The sequence below is a fragment of the Girardinichthys multiradiatus genome, chromosome 10 (genome assembly GCF_021462225.1).
Source record: "Girardinichthys multiradiatus isolate DD_20200921_A chromosome 10, DD_fGirMul_XY1, whole genome shotgun sequence".
Lineage (NCBI taxonomy): Eukaryota > Metazoa > Chordata > Actinopteri > Cyprinodontiformes > Goodeidae > Girardinichthys > Girardinichthys multiradiatus.
The window spans coordinates 8,583,201-8,604,951 of NC_061803.1; the positions used below are offsets into that span (position 1 = coordinate 8,583,201).

At 37.9% G+C, this 21,751-nt stretch overlaps 1 protein-coding gene across 1 annotated transcript in view; it reads right to left on the reverse strand.

Moving 5' to 3' along the window:
• LOC124874817 (potassium voltage-gated channel subfamily H member 4-like) overlaps positions 1-21,751 on the reverse strand; it is a 65,928-nt gene that overhangs the window by 30,811 nt on the left and 13,366 nt on the right. Inside the window, exons 2-5 of the mRNA XM_047376362.1 lie at positions 13,689-13,922; positions 11,846-11,977; positions 11,417-11,544; positions 1,651-1,891 (exon numbers count right to left, since the gene is read on the reverse strand). Of these exons, the coding sequence (XP_047232318.1) occupies positions 1,651-1,891; positions 11,417-11,544; positions 11,846-11,977; positions 13,689-13,922 (735 nt within the window). The remainder of the gene's footprint in view (positions 1-1,650; positions 1,892-11,416; positions 11,545-11,845; positions 11,978-13,688; positions 13,923-21,751) is intronic.

Sequence of the window (21,751 nt, forward strand, 5' to 3'; positions counted from 1 at the left end):
TGTATGGTCCTATGTAGTGAAACCTCATCTCAATTCATTGATACAAATGTTAAAATACAATGACTCTAAAAAGTGTATACACCCCTGTAAAAGGTCTTGGTTTTCACATCTACAAATGTGTGACATGATACGTCATTTCCAAACATTTCCACCCTTTAATATGACATATATCCTATGCAATCCAACTGAAAAAATAACAAACACAAACTTACTACAGCAGAAGTGTGCACATAATTAAAATAATACTTTGTTGAAGCACATTTCAATTCAAATCCAACATTCAGTCTTCTAGGAGTCTTTCAACATCCCACATCTTCACAATATTTGCCCACTGTTCTACAAATCTACAAGATCAAATACATCTTTATCCCTCTCCCTTTTATTATAAATATGCACTTCTCAAAATATTAAAGAAACACATTTTAATCAGAGTGTAATATCAAGTTAGTTACACTCCTGGATTATTGACCTGGTCAGTCCAGTAATAGAGGGGGCTGTTAATCAGTGTCAGCTGTTTTGGTGTTAATGAAATTAACAACAGGTGCACTAAATGGGGGCAAAAAAGAGACAACCCCCAAAACAGGAATGGTTTTGCAGGTAAAAGCCATAGAATTTTTTTTTTCCTTTTAATTTGTTTGACTGCTTTTCGGTAGTAGCATATAGGGGTTGCAAAAGCAGTCCAACACCACCAGAATGGCACATCAATAAGTGCCCGAAGAAGTGATTTGTCTCCCAGCAAAGTCTCAAGAGCATAGTGGAGATTCCAGGAGACAGGTAGTTACTGTAGGAGAGCTGGAAGAGTCCTTAACTCATCAGCAGGACCAATATCTGCTCTTCGGTTCAAGGAGGAACAGGATGAGTACTGCCAGTCACCCCAAAGGGCTGTGAACAAGAAATGTCCCCACAATCTGATAGATTTGTGGAACAGTGGGCAAATATTGTCAAGATGTGGGATGGACTCCTAGCAGACTGAATGCTGGATTCAAATAAAAATGTGCTTTAACAAAGTATAATTTTAAGGGTGTGCAGACTTTTTTTTTGAATTGCATATAATGTTTTCACATGATATATATATTTTCTTTTCCCTAACAAATTTGTCAGTCAGTCAGTCATTTTCTACCGCTTATTCCATAGTGGGTCGCGGGGGAGCTGGTGCCTATCTCCAGCAGTCTATGGGCGAGAGGCTGGGTACACCCTGGACAGGTCGCCAGTCCATCGCAGGGCAACACACAAACAACCATTGCACACACTCATTCATACACCTAAGGGCAATTTAGAGTGACCAATTAACCTAACTGGCATGTCTTTGGACTGTGGGAGGAAGCTGGAGTACCCGGTGAGAACCCACGCATGCACGGGGAGAACATGCAAACTCCATGCAGAAAGACCCCCGGCCGGGAATCGAACCCAGGACCTTCTTGCTGCAAGGCAACAGTGCTACCAACCGTGCAGCCCCCTAACAAATTTGTTTCATTTAAAAAAAATGTTATTGTTAAAAATTATTTAACATGGTCTCAATTTTTAACAGGGTGTGTACAGTTTTTATGAACCACTTCGTTTATGAAATTATATGACATTATAAATTTAGAATCTCATAACAAATCACAAAAATTTACAATTTTCTAATCATTTTAGTTTTCCTGCTCTTACCAGTAATGAACAGCATTTCCACTAAGATGTCACTGACAATGGTGGAGCGAGAAGCAGGGATGGAGTCATCGTGTGGAGAGAAGCTGACATTATAAGGTACAGTAACAGCCACATAGAAGGTAGCCAGCAGGATGAGCCAGTCCCAAAGGGCCTTCGATACGCTGTAGTGCAGCAGGATGAAGCGTGACGTCTGCACTGCTGCCACCTTGTACTCTGGTACAGAAGGCTTGTCCACCATTGTCTGTAAGCCAGAAGGAGCATATTTTAAAACCAGAATGTTTACAAAATAATACTGTTAAATAATTAATAATAATAGTACTTGCAAGCCCCAGATATAAAGATTGCTTTAAGTTTAATACCCTGCATCTATGTTTGAGACTCTTACTTTAAAGTAAGGAAGGAAGTAGTTGAGTTGCCTTGTTGTATTTACAGAGTCAATAAATAGAGACTTCTCATTGAATAGCTAACAACTCTCCTTAGCATAGACACGAGGAAGCATCACTTTAAACTGTTTGTATGGCAGGAACTGGGTTAAAAAAATGAAAGATTGCCAGAATGATAGAGAAGATGTGAATAATTTGTCAGAAAACTGTATCTGACTAACTTTGACTGTTTCGCAGCTTCCCGTTCGCATAAAACTAAAGGTATATTTCACATATAAATGGACTGGATTTCATCTTCTCTAGTTCAAAATCTAAAAAAAACGTAGACAAGATTAACTATTCCACACTGAACAGAAATTCTTAAAAACACAGTTTTTGGGATTTATAAACCTTTTTTTTTCCGTTACCAAAAATGTAAAGGGAACAATTTTCAATGTTTTTAATGCATCAGGACCTTAGAAAACCACAAGACTGATTAAACCTGAACTGAAATTGTCTACACGTCTTCCTTATTCTTTAAAACAAAGTTTGTGATTTGTTAAATCTTTACTTGAGAAAACAAACTAAAGAAAAAGAAAAAACAAGGAATCTTTAGCTTTCACAGAAATATCACTAAAACCTTGATTTGTCCCTGTGAACTCATATAATTTATCATCTCATCTCTTGAGCTGGATGTATCAATACTCATTATACCGCAATCATTGCTCTTCAAATTCATCATCGGTAAAAACATCAACTTTTGTACTCAAATGTATGAAGCGGCAGGCTTTTGGTTTCGTTACAGGAATTAGTATTGTTGATTTAACATTTACATGCAGATTATGCACATCTTGAAATAATTTTATTGTTTATTTATTCAGTTTCACCTGTGATTATACAGGTGATCCCATTGAAACACATGTCTTTTTAAATAAAACGGTCTTTAGTGAAGGAAGTGATAAAATACAGAAAACATTCTGTAGGTGGGTTTTTGGCTGCTGATCCAATCATTCAACATGAACAAACCATGAGTGCAATATAGCAGCCTGTCATTACATTAACTGATGTTAAACATGTACCGTATTTTCCCTGTTTTTAATTAATGCATATATTGATTTCATGTTTATTTTCTGTCCTTTTATCCAGTAGTGAAAATTCTATCCGCTGTATCCGAGAAAGGTGCAAAGGACAACAAGAAGATCATTAATTTCTTTTTAAAGACAGAACAGTGGTTATTAATAGTTTCCATTATATATGAATTCTTTCTAACTAAATAAAACATCTTAATGATTTTATTTATTTTTTTTGCCAGAATTTATTAATGGTTCAGTTTCTGTGCTATACTTAAAATTTTCATAAGGTATAAATGCAACTTCTGTTCTGCTTCCCAGTAAAGCTTCAAATGACAGTTTTTAATAATCTTTACTGCCTCTTCACACATGCAGCAAACTAGATTTAAATTTCCTCTGGGACAAATAGCTCTGTAAGAATCCATCTAGTCTGAATAAAACCTAAATATCCCCTGTCAGCCTTTCTCATTTTTAGTGTGAACACTGTCGATTTGCCTCGACTCATTTACAGTATTGCTTTCTCAGACTGGAGCATGCTGCTCTTTTTGCTTTTCCGCTGCCTTAGATCTGTGTATGTGAAGAGTGAAGAGACGGAAGATTGGTTACTGAGAGCATTAAATGATGATATAGCTGCTCCTACAGCATCTTGCAGAGCCAGATCTAGACTTTTGATGCCCTAGGCCAGATTATGGTTTGCTGAAAAGTGAAAGCAAAACGTACTGCTGCAGCAGACAGACAACTTGATGAGTTCAACATGAATTATTTTGGTGAGATTAAGGATTTCTGAAATAAAAGAGGTTGCACTACACTTATATAGTTACGCAGCAGCTACAGAATCTACAGTAGCCTTATGAGGCAACTGGTTTATTTTAACTCAGTAAGCCTTTGAAAATTAGACCCCCATCATACAAAATGAGCAGAGCTGCATCATGTTCTACATCCAAAAAGCAAAATTAACCTGACAGAGGGACATGTTCCTTCCAAACAACATTTAGAGCAGCTCTGTTCCTCACCAGAAATAGAAACACAGTCCAATAATTTTAACTGCAACTAACTGGGCAGAAAATAATGTTATTTACTATTTCATTCAAATTTCTACTATCCTAATAACACTAAAATAATAACAAAAAGTCAGATTATTTTGTGAAATATAACATTTTGAAAGATAACAGTTTTACCAGCATTTACCACATTTTTACCAGCGGCAGTCTTATTTCTGTGCAACAGAGTTTACACTTGTCACAAGTCCACATGAAATAATAGTTAAAATAATACAACTTTTTTGGTGTTTTTTGGCGTAAAGAGGATGCAAATATATTATAACAATACAGCGCCTAATATGTAATAAAAATATATTTATGATCTTTTTCAAAAACAATTAATACATTTTATGACCTCTCCTTGGCCTATTCAAAGAGGAAATACTGTCCAACCAGCATTCAGCTGCTAATCTCATATAAGATTGTTTAAACATCAGTTCAATGTTGTTTGCTAGACGACAACTGGGTGTGCTAGGTGAGGGTAAATATCTAATAATATTAGCCACTTAAATGTTAAGCTTAATTTGTTAATTATACAAAACTCAAAAAGGACCCTTGACAAGCTGCATAAATGAATAACTTAACATCCAGATGGTCACGAGGAAACTTGTGATAATCAGATGGACACTGCAGCGCCAACATTTTGCAGAAAACAGACAATTTAAATGTCAACACCCTCTCTTGTGCTTTGACCTCTGATTATTGAGTAAAGCAGCAACTCAAGTGAAAACAATACAGCAATGTTGGGGGTAATCTCTGCTAGACAGCCTCCCATCCAGACGGTGATAAGCTCTTTAAAAGTCTGTGCTGAAACACCATAAAATGACAAAAAAAGAATTGCGATCAGTCAAGAGGAAACTTACTACAATTAAAAGGCTTGATAATTTCATACCCTGCTGAGCTTTATCCCTCCAAGTGTCAGTTGGCAGAGTTTAGGTCGAAGGTAGGGTATCATTTTTGGGGAATGGAAAGTACAGTCTCTCTTAAAAATGTAGGCAGCCTTATTAAAATGGCAGCTTGTTGTGATGTAAAGATGAGATCAGGATAAATGTTTTCAAAACTGTTATTTACCTTTAATGTGGCATACAGACATTTATCCTGTGAAATCTAACAGAAAAACAAGCAGATCTGTTTAATACCTAGCTGGCATCAATTAGTAAATAGTAAATCTGCTTAAACTGAACTACAGCTCAGGTGTTCTTGAAGGGGAATTGGTAAGAGCCTGACAATAAAGCGGAAAAAGATGCAGGAATTTCTGACAAGTGCTGGTTACAGTACTACATGTAAAAAAAAAATATCTTTAATATTCTCTACATTTCTGAAGAAAATCAAAACCTTGGAACAGTTGAGCCAGACCTAAATCTGACAGAGAGCCTGTGGGGTCACTGAAAGCTATGGTCATAAGATTTCCTCACTGTTCTGGAGAACTTCTACAAGGTATATTGGGCAAACATTTTTAAGGATGCATTTATTCAACCAGAACATTGCAGAAAATCTTTACATTGTCCTTCATTTGTAGTACATTAAAATTCAAGTTTGAAAGCATTCTCGATGATGTGTACAATCCATTCTCCCTTTTTCAGAATGGAGGCCTGAGTACTTTTCACACAATAGAGCAGATCAAGTTTAGAGGGCAGGAAAAAGAGCTAATAGCTTTGAAAGTGTGGTGAGAGGGGCAAAAAGATGAAATATGGACAAGTAACGTTCAATTTGGCCACTTCTGAAAACCTCCAGGTGAATAACAGAGAGGCTGGGAGATAAAATTCTAACCTGAGTTTGCCTAGAAGCTGCTGAGCTGTCTTGGACAAAATTGACTGATTCTATTTCAGTAACCTCCACATCATTCTCCCTTTCTTCTAAAATAAGAAATGCAGTAAAGAGGTGAAACACACACCACTGTCTTTCACTGCAGGGAGACTTGACAATGCATGTCATATTTCTGAATCCAAGCTGCTACCTAAAGCTTTGCATTTCAACTCAATCTCCTGCATGCTAAGGTATTTACTGAGGAAAAAATGTGATCTATAACGAGGACAACTTCAAGTACGATGTTTGTACAAGTCAGAGAGTTTTTCTCCTGGTTAACAGAAAAGCATGAAATTTCATTGGGTTCTTTGTCAGTGAGCAGTGGCTTGGTTACAGCTGCTGATAACTTACAGGCTGACAGCATTCAAACATAACAAAACTGACAAAAAAGCACATGTCAGCACCTTGGTAAGCAGCTTTACCAAAAGAAAAATTACTGAACATTTTTGTGAAGGTTATGTGACAGATCAGGACAGATTTTTATTTGTAAATTACCTTTACAACTCTGCTTCTCTTTCTGTTGACCGTTTAATGGCCTTGGCACTATTCAAAGATGTGTGAGCATGACTAAAAGTATTTGTAGATGGATTTTTTCCCGCTCGCCTTTCAGTGGCCTTCAGACTGAGATCCTTTCAGAACAGATATGTGAGAAGGCAGAGGAAAACTGTAAACTAACCGCTTGTGAGACTCAGACAGCAACAAGGAAAATGTATAATTTATAAGACAGTCTTGGGAGGAGTGCTCTGATTCAGCATAACCAGTATATAAAAATACCTTCTAGTGCTACACCTGAATCAAATGGCTGTATAATCTTCTCAGCATGCGGTCAAATTCTACAGATTGATGCTGACGACTTATTTATGTTGTTCAGTGTGTTGAAGCAGAGATTCCTCTAACAGTTGAAGGATCATGGAATTTGATACCTGTGGCATAGAAGAAGGGACTATTTTTTATATTAGCCATATAGGCACTAGAAAGGAGGGTGCATGGGCATCAGAAGAAAAATTATACCAGATCTGTTAGGTTTGCCCTGAGGAAAAATTAATGTTATGCATGTGGAGTCAATGAGGAGTTGGCATACCCATGGGTTGAGTAGGCAGGCTTTGCTTGCTGCTGAAAATAGCGAAACTGGCTTATATGCTGTGTGTGTGAATACACTGCATTTTATACCTCCCTAGAATCACATTTTTTGTGTGTGTGGGGGGGGGGGGGGGGGGGGGGGGGGCAGAAAGAGGGGACAACCCCTGCGTAGATGCAATGTTCTAGAATATCAACTGTAGACTCTTGTCTTTAAAAAGTGTCCTTTTTAGCACTTCATTACTATCAGTCATCATATTTATTATTCCTTCTGTGTGATGAAGGAACGTAATTGGAGTTACAAAATGTTTTCTGCCTTTAAACACATAGGACATACATTTGAAACAACATTCAGTAAGGAGGACTCTCATCTGAAACTCTTTTGTCATTCTAACTGATGTCAGGAGGATAAACACATGGATGGCATCAGTTTAGCAGAAGATCTATGTATGTGGAGCTCTGCACACTACAATTCTGCTCTTTCTCTGTCTTATTAGAGAGTTTCTGAGATGTGGCGATGGCTGTTAAGGCGTGTTAGGGACCACATTCCTCTTTTAGGTGATTAATTCTGACCATATGTGGAAGTTATGTTTGGTTGAGGTTTAGTTTAGATTAATGGATATGAGCATATTAATATGAGCAAGCAATACTGTGTCCAGCATACCCTCAAGTCTGAAAGTACGATTCTTACCCTTTTTTTTGGTGTTTCTATATAAATACTCCATAACACTGCACATAGCTGGGGCACTCAAAAGGACCCTTTTACCAGCACTCCCTATCCTCTGCAATATGTCACACACTCCACCACAGCTCTTAAATGCTGTAAGGATACAGGTTGGGCGTCTCACAGCTAACTGTGATATCTTGGATGAATTTCAAAAATACAAATCTCTACAACTGATGTTTTTCAGGCATGTCCCACTGGGAGGTGCAGACTCAGGAATCTGCAGGAGTCTTTAAAAGCTCCCTCAGTACAGAAGACGTATTTGAGAGAAGCAAAATATTTAATTGAAAGAATTTAAATGGTGATAGAAGAGAAAACTGGTTAAATGACTTGAAAAGAAAAAAAGAGGTAGATGAATGGTAGTAAATATTTGGAGAGACAGAAGATCCAGAGGGATGAGGCAAGAAAGATATCCGGTTAGTTTGACAGATGGAGAGCGTAGCTCAGCAGAGAAAGAAAAAAATCTACCAGCCGGGAAAAATAAGCATGACAGATATAAAAAAAAAAGCAAACTGAAATTTCCTTTACCAACAAAGTCTCCTGCAGCAGCAGTTACACACAACTCAATATCTTGTCAAGAGGAGTAAAGTTTCAACCTAAACGCACAGAGCATGCAGGCAGGAGGTGAAATAAAGGGAACCTTAATGAACCTTAAAAATAAAGATGCTGCTGGGAAGGAGTTCAAATCAATCCAAAAAACATCCAATTAAATTCAAACATGGAGCAGAGAGAAACCAAGCTAGAGTGAAGAGGACACAAAATAAACAGTTAAAGGTTTATGATGAAGTGGTTAGGAACACAGAATACCAGACAATATATAACAACTAACAAAGAAGTTAACCAAAAGTCTGAAGGACCTAAATAGAAAAATATTTAACAACATTTTCAGTTTCTACTTCATGTTTTAATTAACAGTTGTTTTGTTGACTGATGGTTATGCAACCTGGTTTGAACAGTAGCAATAAATAAATATTACATTTGCCTAATATATGTAGAAATAACCGCTTTGATACTGGCAAGGAATACTATTGGACCTGATAAAGGATTTCTTAATACAAACGGGCAGAAAAGATTGAGCTGTTAAATGGCTAAAAACCTAAAAAAGCAATGGCCTAAAGGTCTTGTTCCAATTTGCCCACACTGTTTGGTTTATTTAAGTTTAGAAAAACATTGGTTCTTTAAATTTTCACATTTAGACACAAAAGTGATACAGTTTGTAATGACACGCTGTATCTGAAATGGGTTGACAACCTTTTGTTTTAGTCTGCATTTTCTGCCGCTGTGGTGTGATTTCTATTTTCTTTAGGTGAAATCATGACCTGTTCCTCTGCCGCATTTCTGTTGCTTGTCAAGTTGTTATTTCTGCACTAAATAGCTTGAAAAAGAAAACCTAATTGCCCTGTGGGAGTTTTTATTATAAAATAAATGCTGTGGAAAAGAATAAATTGGAGAAAAAAGAGCCTGTAGGGTGAAAAAAGAGAGATTTGGAGACAGTTACGAAGAGGTTATGAACACATTAACTCTGAATTGCATCGTGTAAAAGGAAGATAAAGGGTGTAAACCAAGAGTGCTTGCATAAGATCTGAATATAAAAACATATTGTGAATGTCAGAATATACAGATATTCTGCTATGTGCAGTGTTTCTCTCTTCGTGGATGTACAGGATATCACTCATGTTTTGACTGTTGTGATTGTTTTTCCAAGTGTAAATATACAATTTAAACAGCTGGTGGTTGCACATGCATGATGCTCAGAAGCTTATTCACATTGTAAGTTAGATTGTGCAAGGACGGGGAGAAGGTGAAGCTTTAATTTTCATACAAATCAGATTACTTGACATTCGGGGTACCTCAAGGTTTGGTATTAGAACCCATTTTCTTGTGGATCATGAGCAAAAGAATAAGATCCTGAATGCAAGCAACTGAAATTAGACTCAGCCTTTGAGATAGGGTGTGGGTCTCCTTAATCTGAGAGGGGTTCAAGTGAAAGGTTACTCTATTGATTCTTTTAAAAGGTAGTTGATGACATTGCTTTTTGAACGGGCTCTTAAATATATAAAGTTCTGTTTCTCTTTTTAAATGTAGCGTCATGAGAATTTTCCCCAAGCTTTCCTGTGTTTTTTTTATTTTTTCGCTTGGCATTTTATGTTTTTACTTTGGAAAACTTGCTTGATTTTTGTCTGTGTTATATGCTGTATAAACAAAAACTACTTAATTATTAAATACATATAATTCCCATTTACAGCTGTGCAGGTGGGATTTGAAAAAAAAAGTAGACATCTTAAGGTATTCAAGTAGCCCCCTTTATTATCATTACAATTTTTTTAAATATTATTGGATAGTACACTCTAACATACGTCTCTGGAATTAGAAATCACATTAGCACAAATAAACAGCCTTGTGAAAATGTTTTGGTTATCATGCTTCTTTACCTGTGGGGCAAAAATGAAATAAGCAAAGGTGGATATTTCATCTGGAGAAGGAACAGAGCTACTCTATGTTATCGTTAGCTTTTATGGTCTGAGCTAAAATAATGAACTGTTCTACTTTTACCTAATAGGTAAATTAATCTCCCTAAGACACATTTTGTTTCCTTTTTATTAAATATCTAAATGTTGACTGCCAAAATCAGTCACACAAATTCGCTTTCAGTTTATGTTTTGCCCAAAAGATTTTGAATTGCTTCAAGCCCTTTTGCAAAAAGAATGCATGTTGTGAAGGACAGGCAATGTTGGATTATCTCAAAACTGTGCTCAAAGAGGAAAACTGCTCCCTTTGCTTTTCAGGGCAAAATGTGTCATGAATACAACTGCTTAGAGAGGAGCACAGCTTTATCATTCAAAGTATCCTGGTATACCTTAGCTGGCATCTGTTTTGTCACATTAAACAGCTTTCTGACACAGATTCACACTTGAAAGGAAATGAAAGCCAGCACACTGGGAAAATCCTTAACCATAGCTAAAAATTAACCTAGTCCACATACAGTCTTACATCTCATTTGTTTACTATTGTGTAAAAACAACCCTGTGGCACAGAAGCCCTTTTTTTCTCTAAATTTGTGCTCAGTTTGGATTTTATGCCAGCATTATGTTTCTATAGTGGTGCATGACCTCTTTTTAACAGCAATCTGATTCTGTTTGGGAACTGAAGACGCACGTTGTCATGGTCAGATGATTTTGCTAGATGCAGGGTTTTCTGCTACGTTGGGACTTTTTGCTTTTCTGTGTTGGAGATGTTTAAAGCATGACAAGCCTGTATTACAGGCAGGTCATCTTAGCACCTACATTTTCAAATTTTCATTTGAGCCTAAAGTGCATACAGTGATCTCCACATTTATAGCCACCCTTGTGCACCTTTAAAATAATTCTTTTTTTTTTTGGAGACACAGAGTTTTAACAAAGTTAACAAAATTTTAACAAAAACTTTAATTTGACTATATTTATTCATGTTAAGAAATTACATTTTTTGTTTGTTTTCAGATAGTACTCTTCATGTTTGTGAGGTTAGGTTCCATTTACTGCAGTAATATCTTTGCCAGAACTCCTTTGTAAAACAGATTTTTGAAAAGTAAATTCTTCTTATTGCAGATATTGCCCAGGTATAATAAAGCCTCCACAAATTAACCAGGTGATCAATCAGCAAACTTGTAAAACTAGTTGATAATTAAATAAATAAATGTGTTCTCACTCCACTCAGGTTGACATCTCCTTTGCTTCCTCTTGAGAAATGGCTGGTCAGCTGGTACAACATGGTGCGTCCATGTTTTCTGGCTTCACGGAAGTGAGAGCTGCTCTTCCTCCTGCACCTGTTGTCTTCTGAAGGTTTCAAGCATTGAAAATAAAAATAAACCCATTAAACCCAAAATGTTGCCTCACCTGGCATCATTCTTAGTATGTGTATCAGGTGAGTTCAGATTCCACCGAAGGACGCCGGCTGTCCAAATCAAACCCCCTTTTAGAAACCCTTTTGGAGCTCAGTGAAGGAATGTCAGACCAAACAAACGTGCAGTGGGGGATGTGACAATAAGTAACACGAGTGAACAGAGGAAATAATAGCAGGTGGTTCACTCATATATCATGTTCAAGGTAAACAACAAATTTTTTTCTTGCAGCTTACCCTCCCTCTTGCTGCTGTGGTGTCCCTTCCCATAGGTGTCAGTGATGTCCTTGAATGAGAAGAGGAAGAGAACCATTTCGCCCTTTTCGTTTTTTATGGGCACAATGTCCAACAGACACCAGAAGGCCACACCTAAAGCACAATCAAAGTTGGAGAATGAACAAAGGTCTTCATCAAGCAAGGATAAACAGTTCTTTATTGTAACAAATATCAGAATAGTTTTGTTTGTACCACAGAAAACATCTATTGAGAATCTCCTTCCAATGAAAATATAAGCCTATGGGGGTAAACAATTTAATTTTCTCAATTTCTTTTTGTCATTTTCCCTCAGGCTCTTTGCCCTACCCTTACATTTACATGTCAGAAAGTACTGTAATCTCAGTTTCATTTGTTCATGTAAGAGCAAAGTTGGACAATTATCTAACAATTAGGGTATAAAATCTATTTATTCACTTCTCACTAATCAGTGGAAAAATCTTTATTGGGATTAAAGCGTTTAAACCCCCAGAATTAGCTGGTCAAAAGGTGTTCCTGAGGTTTTCCGTGAATTCATGATTTTATAATGTAATTTTGTAGCATTTTGTTTTTAGTGTGCCTTACTTGTGGAACACCTAAAAATTCAAGACCTCACTAGACTCCAGTTTGCTCATTAGCAGATGTGCAGAAATGATGCTGTGCTGCATCACAGATGTTATACTCCTCAAATAGTGTCCCTGGTGTGCTTGTGTATGTTGTGTATAGAAAAAAAGAAAACACTAGATTGTGGTGTAGCACAAAACGAACTAAGTTCTGTCAGTCTTATGCAAGCAGCACACAATAAAGACTACAGCATCCATCATGAACATCTGCTCTTCAGACTTTGATCTTTAAATCACTACTTTTCTGCTTCAAAGTTTTTAAACAGGAACTTTTTATGGTCGGTTTAAATAATTTTTAAGGACTTTTAAAAGATTAGAAGAGAATGCACTTAGCTACAGTGGATATTTTGCAACCCATTAGTGTTCCTCACTATTTGAGGCTGCAGGTTTCTGTTAAACTCATATAATCCTATGTGCCAGTCATTGGGGCTTAAACACGGCTATGGTTATATGCTCTCTGCTCATGCATGGCAACATGTTTTCAGCTCAAGACTTCCTAAAGGATTAGCAAAATTTCAGCAGGAATGGAGTTTAGCTCAAGACAGAACAGAAAGAATTGTTCTGCAGTCAGAAAACATAATCACCATGTAGGAAACAAGCTGAAGCTCTGTTATTTACAGCACACATCTGTAATGCTCTTCAGCATTTCTTCCAGCACAGATGAAAGAGTTGCTAATAAGATAATTCTGTTGATTCTCATTTTCTCCATATCTGATTGTTTTGTGTTAATAATTATGGAATTTGAGGAGGACGCAACTCTCCAAAGGATCACTGTGATGAGGTTAAGAGATTCATGATGCAGCCAATACGGTCAGGTCTCATCTAAAAATAAATGCTCTTTTCATAATGCTGAGAGCAAAAAAAAAAAAAAAAAAAAAACATGTCTCAGTTAAACAGTTAAAGAAAGAATCACATTAGCTAAGATGATGGAGATGTTACCTGGTCCACAATATTTTGAAACTGAATCCAAGGTGCTGGGATCCAGAGGATTAAAAGTACTGTGCAATGGTTTTACACCAGCCCTAATTTCTTCATTTTGTTTCCAAGTAGCCAGACTTTCTTAGAATCTTTTGAACCCTATGGGCCAGAACTAAGTTGGTTAACAACCTTAACAGATCAGAATAAAGGCAGTCCCCTTGCAAAATCTAAAAAGTGAGCTGTGCACAGCGTTTAAACATCTCTTGATTCTGTTTCTATGCACTCACCATTCTTCTTGTAAAAGTGGACCTCGGCCCGGCACTCCTCCCGTCCCTCCAGAGCCTTCTCTATCTGCTGGGCCACATGCTCGCAAGTGTCAGCGCCATGCAAGAAGCCGCAGGTGCAGTTCTTCTGCATCACCTCGGTACGAGTGAAGCCCGTCAGTTCACAGAACCCATCAGAACAGTAAACGATGGGGTAGCCCCGGTGGCCCTGGGCATTACCCAGCAGGAAATTACTGTCTGCGAAGGAAACGTGAGAAGTTAAAGAGGAGTAAGAACACAAAGCATGTATTTTCATGCTGTATTTCAGCTCAAATCAATAGGAGGATGGTGAAAACTAGACCCAACTAGAAATTCCAACTAGACAATGAACCCAAACACATATCTGAACTGGTTGTGGCATGGATACAGGAAGCTAGCATTGAATTTATAGTCTGAAAAGCCTTGACCTCAACCCAACTGAAAATGTATGAAATATCTTTAAAAACAAGGAATTTTAATGACCTCCATATTTGTCAAGAATATCAAACCAGAATTTGTGGTCATCAAGAAGCACTATGACAAAAAGGATGTGGTCATAGTATAGTTTTCTAAGGGACAATTAAATTCAATTAAATTCAGTTTATATATATAGCGCCAATTCACAACACATGTTGTCTCAAGGCACTTCACAGAAGTCAGGTACATACATTCCAATTAATCCTAACCATTGAACAATGCAGTCAGATTCAGTTATTAATTCAAATTGGATAAAAAGTTTTTCTGTCTGAGGAAACCCAGCAGATTGCATCCAGTCAGTGACTTGCAGCATTCCCTCCTCCCGGATGAGCATGTAGAGACAGTGGACAGTCACTGGCGTTGACTTTGCAGCAATCCCTCATACTGAGCATGCATGTAGCGACAGTGGAGAGGAAAAACTCCCTTTTAACAGGAAAAAACCTCCAGCAGAACCAGGCTCAGTGTGAGCGGCCATCTGTCACGACCGACTGGGGGTTTGAGAGAACAGAGCAGAGACACAAAGAGAACAAAGAAGCACTGATCCAGGAGTCCTTTCTATGGGAAGGAAAAGTAAATGTTAGTCGTTTCATCTAGAAAGAAAGAACAGATAAACTCTGAGCCAATTTTCAAGGTTAGAGTCTGAAAGAGAGCACATATAATTAGTCACAGTAGAAGCTCAGTCAGTAGCCATGTCTAGGAGAGAGAAAGGGTTAAACACTGAAAGACAGGGCCATGTGGATCATCTGTAGAGGGTGAGCATTAAGTTGTTGCCAGCAGAAGCTTGGATGATGCCCTTCTCCAGAAAGGTGTCACAGGTAGACACAGAGTCAGGCCAGGTGTAGCTTCTAGGAAGAGAAAAGAGAGAGAACATAAAGTTAAAAGCTGAAATAATAGCAATTAATGCAAAATTGGAGAGTAGTGTGAGAATGTAGTGAAGAGGGCGAAAGTGGTCATTATGTCCTCCAGCAGGCTAAGCCTATAGCAGCATAACTACAGAGATAGCTCAGGATAACCTAAGCCACTAACTATAAACTTTATCAAAAAGGAAAGTTTTAAGCCTAGCCTTAAAAGTAGACAGTTTGTCCATCTAGAGCCCACTGATGGTCATTGTTATACTAAAAACCACAAGGATTGGGATACCTCTCTCTGTCAGATTGACCATAACCATTGGAAAAGAGAGGGGGTCATACAGGTAGCAGAAATGGAGGGTGTGTTTGCACCTCAACCATAACTGAGCCGGTTTAGGCTAAACCTGACTCCCCCTTACTCCAACCAACAGGGAGGGAGGAAGGCTCCCTCCCTGATAAACTAAGCCACTCTAACTATAAGCTTTATCAAAAAGGAAAGTTTTAAGCCTAGCCTTAAAAGTAGACAGGGTGTCAGCCTCACGGACTAAAACTGGGAGCTGGTTCCACAGCAGAGGAGACTGATAACTAAAGGATCTACCTCCCATTCTACTTCTAGAGACTCTAGGAACCACCAGTAAACCTGCAGTATGAGAACAAAGTGCTCTGTTAGGAACATATGGAACAATCAGATCTCTGATGTATGATGGAGCTAGATCATTAAGGGCTTTATATGTGAGGAGGAGAATTTTTAATTCTATTCTGGATTTAACAAGGAGCCAATGAAGGGACGCTAAAATAGGAGAAATATGATCTCTCTTTTTAATTTTCATCAGAACTCTTGCTGCAGCATTTTGAATCAGCTGTAGGCTTTTAACTCCATTTTGTGGACATCCTCATAGTAAAGAATTACAATAGTCCAGCCTTGAAGTAACAAATGCATGGACTAGTTTTTCAGCGTCACTCCTGGACAGGATATTTCTAATTTTGGCAATGTTCCGGAGGTGAAAGAAGGAAATCCTAGAAACCTATTTAATATGGGATTTAAATGACATGTCCTGGTCAAAAGTAACACCAAGGTTTTTTACTTTATTACTGGAGGTCAATTTAATGCCATCCAGGTTAAATGATTGACTAAGCAGTTTCTTTTTTAAAGACTCCAATCCAACGACAACAACTTCTGTCTTGTCTGAATTTAGAAGCAGAAAATTTAAAGTCATCCAAGTTTTTATGTCTTCAAGACATGCTTGTAGTCTATCTAACTGGTTGGGTTCATCAGGATTCATGGATAAGTAAAGCTGAGTGTCATCAGCATAAATTTTAAGCTAATATTAGTGGGGTGCATGCATATATTTGATTCTAAATGTATAATTTTGACCCTGTCCTAATTACCTGCAGTAAAGTCTACATTTTACAAAATTTTTATTTTTTTATTTATTTAAATTTGTTGGATGATCTTTCCACTATTTAAAAAGGATGGTTTAAATACCACATTAAAAGTCTACAATAAGTCTACATTCATGGCCATAAGGGGTATACAGTCATATTCATTGAATGGGGATATGGATTCTGATTAGGTGTATTTGTAAAATTTTGTAACTGCAGACATTTCAAAATGGAAATGTGATGATTTTCAAAAAATAGACTCTTGCTGTTCAGTCACCTCAGAGTCCTTTGCTTTGCTTCTTTTGTTGGTTTGCTTTCAGCACCATGGACAGTTCTGATTACTGAGTTGTCTCTGTTGCACAGCACCGGTCCTTTGTTCTGGGTTCTCCTCCCAGTCTCTGCAGGCTGCTGCACTCAGATTTTATATTTTGTTCTGAATAACATAATTCATTCATTTAGCCTATAGTTGGAATTTGATCTTGCATTCCACGGTCTGCTTTGAGAATGTGACCCTAATCAGCTACATCATGGCCTTGTAGAGGAGTAGCCTATGAACAAGACATTTTGGTTATTTTTTTGCAAGTATAGGAAGTTTATAAATTGAATATACAGGAACGTAATGCCTTTCCACCTGAAATATCTCAAATAACATGTTAGAATGTTGACTGAAAGCTAATATAACAAAAAAAGAAACAGTTTGAAAGTTTTACATTTTTCTGAACTGCTAATGAATTTTTTCAAACCACTGTCCCATACTTGAACAAAAACTGGTTCATTTCTTTTATGACTGAAGAATATGTTCAGACTGTCAAGCTGTTCATTGTCCGAATGTCAACCCACTGCAAAAATATCAACAACTACTTGTGATGTGTGGAAGCCTGCTGGTAGTTGCTAGAGTGGTTTATAATTATACTTTAGTCCTTAAAATTGATTGAAAAATGGTTGAATTTTTTGAAAGGGCCAATGAGCAGCAACCAGCTTAGTTTCAAGTGGCAACTGTATCCTTAGGTAATTTGTTTTTGCTTCCATAGCAGAACTAATGCTATACACAGTGCAAATGCTTTACGTGTAAAACATAGCATATTTATTTTAATTTACCAATTTTAATTTACCAATTACAAATGCAACTGTAGAGTAGGAATGCACAAGTGGTGAAGATCTTTACACATGATGTTGTGCATTTTGACAAATTATTAATCGGACTAAATGCCAGATTAAAAGTACCATTTGAAAATAACCTTTAGCCAGGTATTAAATATATATTTCACTAAGCCCCCATTTTTGTAATATTTTTTCATGGGTCTGATGTACTATTCTAATCCTAAATGTGATTTCATTAGTTTCAAGTGGAAAACCAACATAATTAACAGAAATAAAGGCTCGAAAATGCCAGTATGAGTCTAATTAATCTATATAATGTTTTTCTCAGTTAGTGAATTCAGTTATTGAAATAAAATAACTTTTCAATAATATTCCAATATATTAAGTATGACTATATAGTAGTTCATAATGCAATGTAAAAATGTACTTCTAAAATACTTGTCCCTGTCCAAACTCAGTCCAATGTTAGATATAAATTCACTTTTTATACTTTTTTTTTTTGTGGTTAAAAATAATATGGCACATCAACTTTAAAGTAGCAAATATTAGTGTTACATGTCTGCTGGACTGTGTGTTTTTCTCCCCCCATTGTGTCTCCTGTCTCTCACAGGTTCAGAGTGCAGGGTGATGCCAATTTGCCTTGATTGGCTTGAGGGAGCCAATCAGGGAGCTCTACATAAACTGCTTACCTGTAGGGCAGGGAGTGTGGCTTCACCTGGCTGGCTTTTTGGCACATGCTTTGTTTTCCAGCATTGTTTTCCAGCATTGTTTCAAGGTTTGTGGTGGGAGTTTGTGGGCTAGGTAAGTTTGGGGTACCCTGTACATTTCCATCATGTAGTTTTTTCTCTGTTATACACACTAGGTAAGTAGGTTGGTGCCACCCATGTAATGTTTTTGGCTTGTTTTGTTATTCTAGAATAGCAGAGCTTTCTTTTCCTTTATTTCTTCTGGCTTAGTTTAGGTGACAGTTAGGCCCTGTTTTGTTTTATGTATTAAATTTCTGTTTTTTTTTTTAAAGAGTAAAATAAATCCCATTGTACCACACTTACAAAGACTCTGACATTTTATTATGGTTGTCCTGTGTGTTCTCCCTCCTTCAACTTGAAGGGGGGTTGTAACACAAGTGGGGGCTCGTCCAGGATCTTAAATAATTTCTGAGCTGAGGACAACCACAGTAATTGCCAGGTTTTTGTGATTGTTTGAAAATGAGCTTTGACTTAAAGGAGTTCATTCAGGCTCCTTGCCGTGAGAAGGTGGAGTTATGTCGTAAGAAGGACTTGTTGGCCATTGCAGACCATTTTGATATTTCTCTGAAGAAGCATGTTGTTAAACAGGAAATTAAGAATATTGTTTTGCAAAAACTGGTTGAGCTGAAAATCCTAGGGGACTCAAGTGAAACTGTTCTGGATGTTTGTGATCGTGTTTCTTCTGGTGAATTAGGAGTCTCCCCGTTGGAAACAGGAGCTGCCGCCATGATAACTCCCCCAAAGGGTTGGAGGAACATCAGGTGCCTCCTGGGACTTTACCTCGCTTCGATCCTGGGTCACCAGACCTCGGTAGTTCCAGTGGTAATGTCAGACTTAAGGTTCGACTGGCTCGCCTTCAGTTGGAAGCGCATGAAAAGAGAGATGGTACGTAAAGCTGATCTCAGACTTGAGATTCGGAAGCTGGAAATTGAAGCTGAGAAGGAGATCAAATTAAAACAGCTCGAAGTGGAAGCTATGAGGCTTTCGCAAAGTCAGTCATTGCTTGGTTCATCTGTTCCACTTGATTCTGTGGAGGTCTTGTTAAATAAAAACAAGTTTGATGTTAGCAGAAATATTGCTTTGGCGCCACCATTTAGGGAGTCAGAAGTTGATTCCTACTTCAATGCCTTTGAAAGGATTGCAACAGCACTAGAGTGGCCAAAGGAGATGTGGGCTGTGTTGCTGTAATGTAAGCTAATGGGTAAAGCACAAGAAGTTGTATCATCACTGTCAACTGAGGATGGCATGAATTATGATGTACTGAAACAGTCTATCTTATGTGCTTATGAGCTTGTGCCAGAGGCTTGCAGGCAAAAATTTAGGAATCGTAAGCGGTCTAGTAGTCAAACTTACATGGAGTTTGCACGAGAAAAAGCTGTCTTATTTGACAAATGGTGTGCAGCTAATGAAGTCAAGGGAAGCTATGAATATCTTCGTCAGCTAATTTTGATGACCTCCATATTTGTCAAGAATATCAAACCAGAATTTGTGGTCATCAAGAAGCACTATGACAAAAAGGATGTGGTCATAGTATAGTTTTCTAAGGGACATTTAAATTCAATTCACTTTATTTATACAGCACCAATTCACAACACATGTTGTCTCAAGGCACTTCACAGCAGTCAGGTACATACATTCCAATTAATCCTAATCATTGAACAGTGCAGTTGGAGTTAGCTTTTTATTCAAATTGGATAAAAGGTTTTTCGGTCTAAGAAAACCCAGCAGATTGCATCCAGTTAGTGACTTGCAGCATTCACTCCTCCCAGATGAGCATGTAGAGACAGTGGACAGTCACTGGCGTTAGCTTTGCAGCAATCCCTCATACTGAGCATGCATGTAGCGACAGTGGAGAGGAAAAGCTCCCTTTTAACAGGAAGAAACCTCCAGCAGAACCAGGCTTGGTGTGAGCGGCCATCTGCCACGACCGACTGGGGGTTTGAGAGAACAGAGCAGAGACGCAAAGAACAAAGAAGCACTGATCCAGGAGTACTTTCTATGGGAAGGAAAAGTAAATGTTAATGGATGTAGCTCCTTTAGTCGTTTCACCTAGAAAGAAAGAACAGATAAACTCTGAGCCAATTTTCAAGGTTAGTGTCTGAAAAAGAGCACATAGAGTTAATCACAGTTAAGCTCAGTCAATCGCCATGTCTAGGAGAAAGGGTTAAACACTAAAGGACAGGCCTATGTGGATCATCGGTAGAGGGTGAGCATTAAGTTGTTGCCAGCAGAAGCTCGGACAATTCCCCTCTCCAGAAAGGTGTCACAGGTAGACATAGAGCCAGGCCAGGTGTAGCTTCTAGGAAGAGAAAAGGGAGAACAAAGTTAAAAGCTGAAATAACAGCAAATAATGCAAAATTGGAGAGTAGTGTGAGAATGTAGCGAAGAGGGTGAAAGTGGTCATTATGTCCTCCAGCAGCCTAAGCCTATAGCAGCATAACTACAGAGATAGTTTCAGTTGAGATTATTTAGTTAAACGGCGCTTATTTACAACAATGTCGTCTCAAGGCACCTCACAAAGGGTCCCACTGATGGTCATTGTTATACTAAAAACCACAAGGATTGGGATACCTCCCTCTGTCAGACTGATTATAACCATTAAAAAAGAGAAGGGGTCATACAGGTAGCAGAAATGGAGGGTGTGTTTGGACTCTTAATTAGTCAATATTTATTAATGATTTCTTGTTACTAGACTCCAAATTAACACTTACTAATATTGAGAAAAGAGGTTGTTAAATTATTTTATTCTTTACACAATAAAGGGCCATTATTATGTAGATCAAAAATCTTCACAAGTATTAACTATATCCAAAGTATTGTGGTATCAGAATCAGAATCAGCTTTATTGCCAATTTTCGTACATACAACAAACAAGGAATTTGACTCCAGTACACTTTGCTCTCTGGGTCTTTTTTTTTTTTTTTTTTGCGTTATAAGATATATTCTGCATATATCTTTATGTCCTTAAATACACATATACAAGGTGGAATCGCGACTTCAGTATGAGGTTGTTTGGTACTCTATTAAATGTTCAACAGAGAAACAGCCTGGGGGAAGAAACTGTCTCTGTGGCGGCTGGTTTGAGTAAACCGTGCTCTATAACGACGGCCTGAGGGTAAAACTCTGAACAGTTTATGTGCAGGTTGTGTGGGGTCTGTAGAGATTTTAGCAGCTCTTTTTCTGACTCTTGACCTGTATAAGTCCTGGATGGAGGGAAGGTCAGCCCTGATTATTCTCTCTGGAGTCCTGATTATTCGTTGCAGTCTAGACCTGTCCTGTTTGGTGGATGAGCCAAACCACACTGAGATGGATGAAGACAGGACAGACTGAATGATGGCAGTGTAGAAGATGACCAGCAGCTCCTGTGGAAGGTTGAACTTCTTGAGTTGCCTCAGGAAGTACAGTCTCTGCTGGGCCTTCTTTCGAAGAGTGTCTATGTGTGAAGACCATCTCAGGTCCTCAGAGATGGTGGTTCCTAGGAACCTGAAGTGGT